Here is a 14,975-nt window from a genome sequence, read left to right as displayed (position 1 = left end):
CTTTTACGAAACCAATTGACATACTTCGATGTCCTCAAGCCGGCAGCCCTGTATGTTGTCGGTTTGTATGGCGAGACGGGAGGGGGGGCAAAACATTTTAACGAAATTTATTTGATAATTTGCATAAACAGTGTCCAGAAATTTAAGATCATTTAGGATTTCATGCAGGGGGAGGGCGGGTCTCAAGATCCTGCCATATGCATCCCGGTGTATCCCATATGTATACGTCCCTGTGTGAGACGTTTCCACTTCGTAAGATTAAAGAGACTAGCCAAGTAGCCTGAAGGAGTGACTCGGCCGAAAAATACAAAATTCAATTTTATCTTGTTTGTGTTGGTTAAAAAAAAAAAAAATGGTTGTCCGTCTTGAAATAAAACATTTTTGATTAGATTTTTTTTTGGTTTTAATTCAATTCGGTGCCAAAAAGCAGTTCAACTTAAAAAAGTATGGAAACCCTTATTTTGAATATACTATTTCAAGTTCACACTACTAGCGCTTTGAGGGAGGGGAGGAAGACCTTGTATGCAACCGCAGTAGCGTCGATTGATAGAAATTGTATTTTTTTTTCAAAATCTGGTGGTGGTGCTGGTGGGGGGGGGGGTGTTAGCGATCTGAATAGGGTGGTAATACACCTCAGTTTTACAAAAAAAAAATGTTTCATAATCCCTTTGAATTATGACTGCTACATTGTTTCAGTTGACAACATAATTTTTTTATGGTGTGCGTGTAACTGAACCCCAAGCAACTGAACCCCTGTAACTAAACCACCGTGTAACTGAACCCCCGTATAACCGAACTCCCGTGCAACTGAACCCTCATGCACCTGAACCCCCTTTAGCTGAACCCTCGTGCAACTCAACCCCGACACATTCGATTGGAAATCAAAATTTCCAGTGCACTTTTTCAGAGTTAAAAGTGATCGGAGGGCTTCCACCCCACCCTATTTTTCCCCCATATACATCCGATCTAAATTTTGGGACGGTCATTTTATTTAAAACAGTTTAAAGGTTAAATAACCATGGTTCATAACTCTATTGTGTTTTACCCAATGTAAGTACGGTGGTTGAGTTGCACGAGAGATCAGTAGCACGGGGGTTCAGTTGCACGGGGGTTCAGTTGCACGGGGGTTAGTCGAGTTGCACGGGGGTTCAGTTGCACGGAGGTTCAGTTAAAGGGGGTTCAGTTGCATGAGGGTTCAGTTGCATGAGGGTTGAGTAGCACGAGGGTTCAGTAGCACGAGGGTTCAGTTGCATGAGGGTTCAGTAGCACAAGGGTTCAGTAGCACGAGGGTTCAGTTGCACGGGGGTTCAGTTGCGCGAGGGTTCGGTTATACGGGGGTTCATTTACATGGGTGTTCAGTCACATGGGGGTTCAGTTACACGGGGGTTTAGTTAAATGGGGTTGAGTTGCACGAGGGTTCAGTTAAAGGGGGTACATTGTCAAATTTTTTAATGCAATTTTGTTATAAATTTTAATGTTACTATTTTATCTTTTATATATATTTTTTATAATGCTTATATCTTGCATATAAATTACGTTTATTTGTAAATAATATTATGTTATTAATTCTTTTTAGGATCTAACAGCCCCTGGAATGGTGTTTCATGGAATGGATGTAGATACATGTAAAAAAGCGTTTGAAGCTATGAATGTCAAAGAAATATTTAAACCAAATTTGTAAGTAATTATTATAGTTTTATTTTATAGAATATCATTATATAGAATATTATTATTCTACAGAAAGTTATTATATAGAATATATTATATGAATTATTATTATATATAATGTATTAGCCTATATAGAATTATTAATATATGGAATATTTTATAAACACGATTAAATTGCACAAACTTAATGACAGGTGAGATTGCCGAAATTATAAGTTACGAAAAAAATAATTTTTTGAAAATGTAGATATTGTCAGCTCAATTTTGCTAATTTTTCATCTATCATTAATGATAGTTATTGCGTTTCAAAATTAACTAATAATTAATTTAATTAATTATAAAAAGGTTATGTTTTCAGTAAAGGGCAGATGGTACACTGCTTTACAAGGTTAACGGTTAGGGAAGGAAGGAGGGTAGTAGCCTAACTGCTGCTGAAAGTATTTTTTTTTTTAAGATTGAGTTAAGAAACACAGTCTTAATCAGAGAAGAGCTACAGAGTATACAGATTGAACATCATTGTAATTTTTTGAATTTATAGAGGGTGCTTCCTATTTACCTCTTATAAAAGCGAAGGAATTAGGGAGTGGGGTAGGAGCAACTGTGGCTTGAAATTTATACCGAGTTAGGACTTAGCTTTTGCTATAGCGCTATAATACTTATAATCCTTAGGTAGTAATAGTTTTATCTTAGATTTTATTTTTTAATTGTGTTTTATGATTTTTTATTTTCTTTTGAAATTTAATTTGGAAAAATAGGTTTTTGACATTTAGTTACGATGTATTAGTCTATTTCAAATATGTCCTGTAGTTTAGACAATTGTTACGGTTAACGGGAAATATCGGCTGCGTTCAAGTTATAATTGCTATCAATTTTAATTATTATTATTATAATCACTAATTGCTAGTTGCCATTAATAATAATTAATTTTGTTATCAGTTATATAGTAATTAAAACTTTTTTTTTAATTATTTCATTAAATGTATTAATATTCAAACTATATTAATTTTAACAATTATATTATTTACGTAATTAATAACTGGCTGTTTAATGCTTTTTGCGCTCCAAAACTAGATTTTGTCTAGTAATTTTGTCAGTTTTTTGAATTGTAAGTGCAAAAAGAACCGAAGTCTTACCACCATTTGCTTTTTTTTCAATAATTGCTAATTATTGAGTTTAACGCTGAATACAATAATAAATAATTATTCACTATCAATGATAATTGGTTTTTGGAAGGCACCCATAGTGATACCAAGACAATGATAGAAACCCGACGTGTTATTCTAAATATGCAAAGTTTCAAAGTATATACAAAGTAAATGAGTCACTAATGCCTTAATTTAACTAGCGCTAATTTGAACCAATCAGTTTTCTATAGAATTTCAATATGTCAAGTTTTTGCTTTAAATCCCTAAAGCCTCATTCACAATGATATTTACTAATGTCAAGATTTGGCTAGTGCTGATTTGAACCAGGCGCGTACCCATAGGGGGCGGGGGGCTAAATAGACAATAGACCCCCCTCCCCTCAAGAAAAAAATTAGATTCTGTTTTTAAATCTTATTTAATCTGCTCGGTTTTATCATTTCTTCCTTAGTCCCTTCTCAAAGCAGTTTTCTGTTGGTTGGCCCAGGGACCTCCGGTTAGCCCCCCCCCCCCATAATAATTTTCTGAGTGTGCCACTGACTTGAACCAATCAGAATTTTCATAGAATTTTTTAGCCAGTCTGAACACTATGAAAAATTTGATTGGCTCAAATTAGTGCCTGCTAAATCTCGAAATTAATAAAATCTCACTATGAATGGGCTTTAAAGGACATAAATTGTCTGACGCAGAAAAAATATGGTATGGTTCTGCAAGCTACTGCAAACCGTGGTCGAAGAAGAGTTACAATGAATATAAATTTATATTTTTCATTATATTCTTCTCTTGTGTGCTAGTTAATGGAAAGGAATTTTTTCTGTCACAAAGGTCACAAAAAGGAAGATAAAATTAGGGAAAAGTTGAGATTTCAGGGGAGGAGCTGGGCCCCGAGGCTTAACTTAAAAAAAAAATGTCCAGCAATATGGGAAGACTTGGGATTTCGGGGGAGGAGCTGGGCTCCAATGCGTCTTCCTCGTGAGCACGCCCCTGGTTGTGATATTAATCACTTGCTTCCACGGTTAGGGTTCTTTGGAAAGTTAGCACCATCATATTTTATTCCCTGAACGTTTGAAATCTCTGTTTGACGTAAAAATTTGTTTTCCAGTAAACAATGAAATTGCTATTGACGAATAAACAAGCTTCAGGTAATAAAATATAATGGGAAAATCGCTTACCAATATAATATAATATATAATATGTATATAAAAGATCTAAAGACGAACTGACCAGCCCTGCATAACAAAGAAATGAATATAAAGATTCTAAACGGGTCTATGGCTAGAAAAGGAAAACGAAGAGAAATTTAAATTTTATTATATATATTTAGTGATATTATATTATATATATATTTGATATTTATATTATATATTTTTTTATATTATATATTTATATATTATATAAATATTAAAACACTGAAGTGAATATAAAGATTCCAAACAGGTCTATGGCCAGTAAATGAAAACGAAGAGAAAAAAAAATCAAACGAATAATTCGCCCGTATACAACAAGGCGTCTTCATCGTAGAGAAAAAACACAAAAAAGCTAGAAACTAAAACTAAAAAACATATATAAAAAAAGCTAGAAACTAAAACTAAAAAACATATATAAAACTAAAAGAGACCAACTATATAATGTACTATTACTCACATATACAAAGTTTAGTTACATTTTTTATTTTTAGTTTTTAGCTTTTTTGTTTTGTTTTTTCTCTTCGTTTTCCTTTACTGGCCATAGACCTGTTTGGAATCGTTATATTCATTTCTGTGTTTTAGTATTTATATAATATATAAATATATAATAAAAAAATATATTATATAAATATCGAATATATATATATATATATATATATATATATATATATATAATATAATATAATATCATTAAATATATAAATATATATAATAAAATCTAAATCAGGATAATAAAGTATGAGCGAGGGTTGAAAAAGAGCCGATGAAAAGACAAACTTATTTATTCAATTTGAGACAGTTAAAACATAAAAAGTAATTTGATTGTTTTTATTATAATTCATTTCTTCTGAAGAAGTTTCCGGCATACACTAAGTCCTTAAAGCTTCTAGAGAATTGTCATTTTCGTCCGTTTAGTTTTGAAGTCTGATTAGGCACTAATTAGTGGGTATCTGTTAAGTCCTTTTTTGCAGAGTTATCAGAATTTGACATATATCCTTTTGTTTCGGGCACGACAATATGCAATAAGGTGCTAATTGAGTTAAAATTTAAAAAAAAGGAGAAATGCAAGAAAAGGAAAGCTTTAAAGTTGAGCCAGAATATTAGATAAGAAAAAAAAAACACATTAAAAAACTGTTTTATAGTTGGCACTAAACTGGTAATAAGACCATTTAGGGGGTATTGAATAGGTAATAACAAACATGGCAGAAGGGGGAGGGACATGAGAATTTTCAAGGCAGGGACAAGTTGCAAAAAAATGAATCAAAATTTATAAAGGAAAAACCTTAAAAAATCAGTCATCTAGTTTTAAATTGTCAATAAAAATAAACCAGGTAGATGGATAGATATTTATTGGAAAAAAAGTATCACAAACTCTAGTGGGCAACTGAGAACAAAGAAGGAAAAGATTAAAGGGAAAGGGAAAGATAAAGGAAGGAAAAGGTCCTTTTCTGAAACCAGATTCTTAAAACAGGGTTCAGAATGATCAATAGAACAATGAAATTTATAAAAATAGTTTTTGAAACTTGATTATCAAATTTTAAGCTATTGGAAAACAAAGTTATTAAACTCACAATCTGCCAAGACTTAAACAACGTTCTTACTTTCCAGCAAGACTGTCAAATTTACAATTTAGATTGTTATCTGATAATCTGGATTGTAAGAAGAGGCATTTTCATGCTTTAATTTTCAGTGGAAAAGCATATTTTATAATCTAGTTTATGAATTTACAATTTGGATTATAGGGGGAAGATGCTTTGAATTCGGCTACAAAAACATAGTTGTGATGTCATTGTTGCCAGGCGCCAAGGTTTTGAAAAAAAAATTTACTTAAATTTAGTACGTTAATTGTTTTTCTTTTTTTTTTGCACAATATCGAATAATTTTAGAGGAAAGAATCCGCTCTCCCCATTTCCTATTGTGATTGTCTATGGCTATTTAAGTTCATTACAATACAATAGTCTCAATATTTTTCTGTATAATCTTGGGTTTAACCACTTTTTCCGTTTTTATAATGTATATATTTTAATATATATTTTATCTGTTTTATAATTTTTGTATCTATATATCTTATAATTTATATTTTAATTTTAGAGAGCAGTTGGTTCAGCTAAAAGCTCATGGTTCAGCAATTGGCAACTCTGGTGAAAATGTTTACCTCATCCGAATTTCTTATGTTCAACAGTACATGTCACAAATCAAATATATCATATCCAATGAACAGAAAAGAAACAAGCGATTGAAAGTGAGCTAATAATGACTTTCTGCCCTTTTTTATTTTTTTACTGTGCTATCCAGTGAAACCTTGTGTCATCACTGTTCCTTATTGCGTTTTGAAATCACTAGATTGAAATCTCATGTGAGGAGGAAAATTGAATTTGAATGGTTTTGAAACTTTTGGCCCTGAAATTTTTTACTTAAAGTCGTATTCAATACTTTTGGGGAGGGGGTGGGGATTAAAATTTACTTTTCAAAATTTCAGTTTCTACAGAAGAATAGTGATTTGGGGGTAGCAGTTCCAAATTTGTGAATAGCCTTTTTGTAGATACAGTGTTTTGGGTCATGCAAATTTTTCATATGTTAAGTTAAAGTGGTGACCTTAATCAATTTTGTGACTCAGAAAAAGTTTATTAAAGACCGTTTTTATATGGATAACAGACGCCTTTGTGACTTTGTATTAAGAACAAAAATCTGCCTGCATGATTGGCTGTAACTCTCAGCCAATCATCAAACTTCAATTCTGGATTCAATACAACGGGTACCTGGATCGAATATTCCTCATTACACAGATAGAATCAGTAGGTGTCTGATCCTCACAAGGGAGTATATGTTAGGTTTATTTTCTCTTTTGCCTGTTGTTCGACATGTTCTACTGCTAGTTTCTTATAAGCTGATGTAGCTGAGTAGCTGATAAGCTACCTTTTTAGGTGTCTACTCCCCTCAATACTGATTGAGATTTTGAACAAGCCATTTTGTTCAAAGTAGTTAAAACCTCTAAAAAACTATGCCTTCAGCGATACCATGTCCCTGCAGCCACTGGGACAAGAATTTAATTTCTCTACATTGTCTACACGCAGGATTTATCTTAGAAAAAGATTTATATTTAGAATGTTTCATTCTGGAAGTGTAAGAAAAGGCTAAGGGTATTAATTCAAAACTTCTAGGGAATGCTGAATTGTATGTTGAACCAAAACAAAAGACGGTATGTGCATCTAGTTTACCGAAAGGCCTATCTTTCCTATTTTAGGAACGTTAGAGTGTAAGATGAAACTTTCAGGGTATGTTGAGGTGAAGTTAAAAAGCGGTCGGAGGATAGCCAGTTTTTCTTTTAAGCCCCTCACCTTTCCTTTCCCAAAGACATCTGATCATAATTTTGAAATAACCATATTTTTCAAAATTGTCAAAAGAGTCAAAAGGTCAAACAACTAAGCCTTGGGGATGATGTAGCCCCCATAACCCTTGGGGCAAGGGCAGTAAGTGATGGAAGTTTCCCTTTTTTCCTATAAGGTTTGTTATTGGGAAAAGGGCTGATGTTTGACCCTTGGTCTCCAAGAAGATTTATAAGCTGAGTAGCTGATGCTTTATAACATTGTTTGTCAACTGTATATGTATCCTGAAGGGAACTGGTATATACAACCCAGTTTTAAGGGGCAGAGTTTCAGAATGTTGTTATGCGGGAGAGGGGGGGGGGCACTGGAACTTTGTTGTTTTTTCTATCAAATTCTCCGGAGGTTGGGTGACGGTCCTTTGACCAATCTTGTTACGTTTCAAGCCCTCATCGTGAATGCCCATCCTCTGATATGGGGGTCTTGGGTATTATCCCAGGATTAAACATGCCTGTTTTCCCAATAACAAACATTAGGGTCGTAATTAGGGGGGAAGGGGATAAATGTTGATATTTTATTGATAAATGCTGTAAAATCATATATTGTAAAGGTTATAAAATCATATTTAAAAAATGTTTACAATTACATGTAAAATTATATTTAAGATAGGTATCTGGGCAATCTTTGTGAATTTAAATGCTTTATTTTTGGCCAATGTCTAAAATTGAATGGAATTCATCGAAAGCCAAATATAGGGTGTATCCCCTTTCTCCCATTTTCGCGTGCTGATAATTTGTAGTAATTTTTGAGTTATATTTGCTAAAACCATGTTTGAGCATCGACCCCCTCCCCCGTACCAAGATAAATTTATTTTCTGGCTTCGTCCTGTTGATTAGTCAAAAACTAGTAAGTTTGAGGAGAACAAAGGAGATGCACTCTTGTTATCGCGTATAGCTTATTTGTCAAACCTGTTATCGAGTTATAGATATATATCGATATCGATACTTGTTATCGAGTTCTATGAACCATATTTAATCTTGTTTGTTTGAGGAGAAATTAAATTAAAAGTTTGAGGAGAACAAAGGAGATGCACTCTTGTTATCGCGTATAGCTTATTTGTCAAACCTGTTATCGAATTATAGATATATATCGATATCGATACTTGTTATCGAGTTCTATGAACCATATTTAATCTTGTACTCTAGTCATATCCATTAGATGCCTCGACGAAATTGATATGCGGATACTTTTTTTTGGTCAGAACAGTATATATGCAGTAATTTTCTATACTACTACATAATTGCAAACAACTAACTTGTTGTGAATTTGCTCTGATTTTGACGGCTTACCTGCTACCTGACAATTTCAAATTTCATACTTCATTCTCTGTGGAGAATAATTTGAGAAATTTTTAGATATTTTAGGTTATTGAACTGAGAAACTATAGATAGAGAAATAGATATTTATGGCAATAAAAGTCTCTTGGCCATGGTAAAAAAATATTACACACAAAATCAGATTAGTATAACACATAACAATTGGAAAAATAAAACAAATAGTAAGGCACATGGTATCATAAAACTAACTCACGTAATAGAAACAAAACGCAATGCTCATTTTGTATTTCATTCTTGATAATTTCCGAAGCGAAAGCTAAAAGAATACTTATTGTGAATAAAAAAAAATAATATAAAATTAAGCAAAACTGAATTAATATTTGATAAAACTTAAATAAATTACATTAAAGAAAACATTCACATTTATACTTCTGTAAATAGATTATTCCTACCCAAGATAAATAGTATGGTGTTTTGTTTTCTCTTTTTTTTTTATGTAATATTTGGTTTTTCGTTTAATTCTATTGATTTTTTTCTGAAGTCAGTCAAAAAGAAAATTTATGCAATACGCTTCCAGTTTTCTAATATATTGATACTCAATCCAAACTATGGGAAAACACTTTGACAAGTAATTCCAAAGTACATAAATTGTCAGTACTCGTCATTCTTTAATTGTCAATTCTTTTGTTTTTGCAAATATCTTCTGCAGTTGCCGCTTTGGACTCGTAACCGGTACATTTCGAGTAGGTATGGCGTTTTTGATATTTTTTCAAAAACGGACCAGCTTGTGGATATCATTGTAACTTTATGAATTTTGTTAAAATTTGTGAAGTAGAACAGAAGTAGAACTGGTTTTATAATGGTGTTGCTCGGAAAGAAAACAAGATATTTCCGATGTACTTGAGCAACTGCTGCTATACACCGCTTACTCTCAGTTAAAATTTGTGAAGTAGAACTGATTTTATATTGGTGTTGCTTGGAAAGAAAACAATATATTTACGATGTACTTGAGCAACATCAGCTTTTAACCACTTTATAACAGAAAAAATTTATTTAGTTTTTCTTTATTTGAACGTGTTGTTTATTGGCGTTTCCCTTTATGAAAACAAGTTATGTCAGATGCACAAAATCTGCTGCTGCTATAAACCACCACATCACAGTACAAATCTATTTCGACTACCAGGTTTTATATTGGTGTTGCTCGGAAAGAAAACAAGATATTTCCGATGTACTTGAGCAACTGCTGCTATACACCGCTTACTCTCAGTTAAAATTTGAGTAGGAGTAATTGAATTATATTTGCTGTTTTCTTTAAGAAAAAACGATTTTTCCGATGCACTTGAGCAACTGCTGCTATACACCGCTTCATCAAAATAATTCTCAATTTCTAATACAAGACGATGAAATGGGGGTGTATTTGAGTTTCTTTTACCCTCATCACATAATTTTAAAAGCACTTGAGCAATTGCTGCTATACACCAATTAACTACAGTTAAAATTTATGAAGTAGAACTGGTTTTATATTGGTGTTATTCGGAAAGAAAACAAGATATTTCCGATGTATTTCAGCAACTACGGCTTTACACCGCTTACTCTCAGTTAAAATTTGTGAAGTAGAACTGGTTTTATATTGGTGTTGTTCGGAAAGAAAACAAGATATTTCCGATGCACTTGAGCAACTGCTGCTATAAACCGCTTACTCTCAGTTAAAATTTGTGAAGTAGAACTGGTTTTATATTGGTGTTGCTCGGAAAGAAAACAAAATATTTCCGATGCACTTGAGCAACTGCTGCTATAAACCGCTTACTCTCAGTTAAAATTTGTGAAGTAGAACTGGTTTTATATTGGTGTTGATCGGAAATAAAACAAGATATTTCCGATGCACTTGAGCAACTGCTGCTATACACCGCTTACTCTCAGTTAAAATTTGTGAAGTAGAACTGGTTTTATATTGGTGTTGCTCGGAAAGAAAACAAGATATTTCCGATGTACTTGAGCAACTGCTGCTATAAACCGCTTACTCTCAGTTAAAATTTGTGAAGTAGAACTGGTTTTATATTGGTGTTGCTTGGAAAGAAAACAAGATATTTCCGATGCACTTGAGCAACTGCTGCTATACACGGCTTACTATCAATAAAAATCTGTGAAGTAGAACAGAAGTAGAACTGATGTTATATTGGTTTTGATTGGAAAGAAAACAAGATATTTTCGATGCACTTGAGCAACTGCTGCTATACACCACTTACCCTCAGTTAAAATTTATGAAATAGAACTGGTTTTATATTGGTGTTATTCGGAAAGAAAACAAGATATTTCCGATGTATTTCAGCAACTGCTGCTTTGCACCGCTTACTCTCAGTTAAAATTTGTCAAGTAGAACTGGTTTTATATTGGTGTTGCTCGGAAAGAAAACAAAATATTTCCGATGTACTTGAGCAACTGCTGCTATAAACCGCTTACTCTCAGTTAAAATTTGTGAAGTAGAACTGGTTTTATATTGGTGTTATTCGGAAAGAAAACAAGATATTTCCGATGTATTTCAGCAACTGCTGCTTTGCACCGCTTACTCTCAGTTAAAATTTGTGAAGTAGAACTGGTTTTATATTGGTGTTGGTCGGAAAGAAAACAAGATGTTTCCGATGCACTTGAGCAACTGCTGCTATACACCGCTTACTCTCAGTTAAAATTTGTGAAGTAGAACTGGTTTTATATTGGTGTTATTCGGAAAGAAAACAAGATATTTCCGATGTATTTCAGCAACTGCGGCTTTAAACCGCTTACTCTCAGTTAAAATTTGAGAAGTAGTCCTGATTTTATATTGGCGTTGCTCGGAAAAAAACAAGATGTTCACAATGCACTTGAGAAACTGATGCTAAACACCAATAAATCTATTCAAAAATATATGAAGTAGAACAGAAGTAGCAACTGTTTTTATATTGGTGTTGCTCGGAAAAAAACAAGATATTCCCGATGCACTTGAGCAACTGCTGCTATAAACCGCTTACTCTCAGTTAAAATTTGTGAAGTAGAACTGGTTTTATGTTGGTGTTGCTTGTAAAAAAACAAGATATTTCCGATGCACTTGAGCAACTGCTGCTATACACCTTTACTCTCAGTTAAAATTTGTGAAGTAGAACAGAAGTTCGTCACACAGAAAAAAATTAACAAGACAAAAAGGCAAATTAACTCTGTCTTGTTGCGGGTAAAGGCTTGTTTTTAGTTTATTTTTTTAATGTTTTGAGCACTGAGGTCGGTGTATCAAATTATCTTCTTTTCATTTTTGCTTTCACTTTTTTCAACTCGCTGTAAATCGCTGTCGTTTTTTATTTTTTAATTATTTTTAGATTTTATTTTGTTTTTTATCAAATGTCATATATAGCCAGTGTTGTCTTAGAACGTATTTATGTAAAAACTTACCTTAGAGACCTTTTCTGGTGACATTGTGATCAACAATGCTTATCAACAATCTGTTCTGGCGAGACGTTGTTGATCAGAAAGGTTTTGTCGATCAACAATGTTGATGAAAACAACCCGCAGTGGAAATCGTTCTCTGTCAATTTTGCTAGTCAAATCTAAGCGGGAAATATCGAGAATATATATTATAGGAATTTTTGTCTTTTGTTTTTACAATTTAGGAGAGAAAAAACAATTAATTAGTCATGAAGGTTTTGAACATATTGTTAACTTGATCTAAAATAAGACATGATAAGGTACTTTCTTTTCTATTACCTATACCTTTTCCCTCCAAAGGACATTTAAGGAATCTTGTCGTGTTTCCTGAAAAAATTCAGAATTTGATGAGACATTAAAAAAAGATTTTAAACAATGAAAATTCCAGGAGTACTCTTGGAATTTAACTGAAATCAATTTAACTATTTTCAGTTATGAGTATGTGGTTACTCCTGTAATGATGTAACATAATTACTCTTGTAATAATAATATAACATAAGAGAATGAATTTAACCGAAAATACTTTAATTGAACTTGAAGATATTGCCGTTTATTTCTAACAATAATAACAATTTGTGTTCTTACGAAAATTTGTGCTTTTGAATAAAAATCAAGTTGCCATCAAGTCATGGCTAATTGGAGAAAATGCCAAAACAGATAGTCTGAGTGAGAGGCAAAGCTGGCATAAGCCTTTTTCAGAATCATATAAAAATGATGTCATTTCACTTGTTGATAGATAGTCTATCATCCATCCATTCTAGGACAGAATTAAGGTAGATAGTCAGGTTTACTGTGGAATAAGGGTAATTCAAATGGTCTGATAAATTTCTGTGAGCCACTTGAAGGTAATTGGAGACCCCAAATAAATGGTTTTCAAAGATTTATGACTGACCATTTGTTGATGAACAAATCTGCTCTCGCGATTGTTGATCAACAATTTGTTCGCCAGCAAAAGCCTTGGGTTAGCACTGATGTTCACCCTAGAATAATACTCGCTTGTCATGGCAAATTGCCAAATTTAGTTGCTTTGTCATGCAATTGATTGAGTGGCAAAATTCTACTTTACTTGGCAATTAGGTAATTTTTTCAACAAGGCCGATATAAATAAATAATTTTATATTTTCTCAGCAAGAGCCGCGGAAGGTAAAATAATACGTGAACATATCGGGAATTGAAATTGCTCGTTGATGCATCCGTTGCAGTTTAATCTAGTACTGACATTGCATGTTTTATATAAGGCTTTAGCTCTTTTATTACGGAATCATTGTTCATATGCAGGGCTTGATTTAAAGCTTTGAAGATTCTAGGCCCAAGCGTTTTTGTCGCTCCGTTTTTGTAAGATTTTCGGGGTTAGTGGAAGCACTGAACAGAACGCACCTGACGAGCCAAATGTAATGAAAGAGAGAGGTGATACCGAACTCTCAGCTGCCATTCTTGGGAGACATCGGACAGTTTAAAAGTGGCCATGGAATCCCTGTGTTGTTTTAAAATCACTTTTCTGTGGATAGACAGCGCAGTGGTGGAGTGCACTTGGCACTTTGACGATAAATCACATCAATTCAGTTTTCGTCAAGAAAAAAGTCACGCAGTGACAATTTATAGCGCTCCCTGGCATTGTTCACCCCTAGGCCCAGACCTTGTGGGCCTGTTGGTAAACCCTGACCTGCTCATATGCCCAATCTGGTTGATTATGTGGAACAGTCTAGACTGGCTAATGATGAAAATTCATCTTTAGTTAACTTTAGTTTACATCATTCCTTCAAGAAAGCACAATTAATCAAGAATGAGTGGAATGGTTTCTTAATAAAACATGCCTCTAGAGTAAGACTAAAAACGAAAGAGCTACTAAAAAATTCGGGCAATAAAGTACAACAACAAGGCATGCTACGGCTACTACTACTAACAACTCACTACAGCACCAAGCCGCCTGAGACCAACACAGCTGTGCACTCTCATCCAACCCAATCTATTCAAAACTTCCTTCTTTACCCACTTCCATAAAGTTCCGATTTCTCTTGAATTCTTCCTCATGGCCTCTTCCCTCTTTGATTGCTTTTCGTTTGGATCCTAATTGATGGCAAAAAATACAATTCTTGGCAATCCTAACCTCTCTCTCTCATTATAGTACTAGAAAGTGGATTTTCCTTCTCTCCTATTAGTGAGAAGACGGAGTAACCTATTTTACCTGGTGTATTTATTTTGCAATTTCAGAAAAAAAATATAAGTGGGGAAATGTAATAAAATATTGGAGCAATTATTAAATAGATTGACTTTTATTAATCAATTTTTATAAGATTATAAATGCAACTAACTTTTATACAACGTCTGCAGTTATTATTATTGGTTAAACATAACTTTTCTTGCCTTTTTTGATGAGCTTGTCGCGTTTCCTTTTTTTTCTTTGTATTTTTTTTTTAATTTTTAATTATCTTTCAATAAAATGCTTCTTAAAGAACTTAACGTTCAGTGTTGCCAGAAATGCAATTAATACTTCCACAGTTACTTGCTTTATTTTTTGTCCGAACTATTGTTCGCCGTCATTGTGTCCGAGCTGTTTTTTCACACAGTTTTAATGGTTCAAAAAGCCAAAATACTTCCAAAAGTTATTATGATTCACGTGACTAAACTAAACCAATGAAATTAAAGCACATATTTCAACACAAGTCATATGACAATAATTCATCTTTTTCTCTTTGGTTGACCTTTAGGGCAAAGAATATTTGATGGGAGGGCTTGCCGCTGACACTACATCTAAGTTTAGTAAAATGAAGCTAAGTGTGGATATCAGTAAGGATTACTATAAACACATGTTCAAACAAGTCTTGTCCTTCTCTGTTTGGGGGGGGGGGGGGATTTACAGACCTGATT

The 14,975-nt window shown here is 33.4% G+C and overlaps 1 protein-coding gene across 3 annotated transcripts in view; it reads left to right on the top strand.

The window, feature by feature from the left end:
• Nucleotides 1-6,649, top strand: part of LOC148940310 (uncharacterized) — a 42,455-nt gene extending 35,806 nt beyond the window's left edge. For all 3 annotated transcript variants that reach the window (XM_089105732.1, XM_089105730.1, XM_089105731.1), the window contains 2 exons: nucleotides 1,577-1,677; nucleotides 6,089-6,649. In XM_089105732.1, the coding sequence (XP_088961858.1) occupies nucleotides 1,577-1,677; nucleotides 6,089-6,248 (261 nt within the window). In that variant the 3' untranslated portion in view covers nucleotides 6,249-6,649. The remainder of the gene's footprint in view (nucleotides 1-1,576; nucleotides 1,678-6,088) is intronic.
• Nucleotides 6,650-14,975: the final 8,326 nt, after the last annotated feature.

Source organism: Artemia sp. Qi Xiang Cuo, chromosome 20, assembly GCF_049724085.1.
Source record: "Artemia sp. Qi Xiang Cuo chromosome 20, ASM4972408v1, whole genome shotgun sequence".
Classification (NCBI taxonomy): Eukaryota; Metazoa; Arthropoda; class Branchiopoda; order Anostraca; family Artemiidae; genus Artemia; species Artemia sp. Qi Xiang Cuo.
The sequence above is the reverse complement of the archived record's forward strand: the minus strand, read 5'-3'. Positions and strand labels throughout refer to the sequence as shown.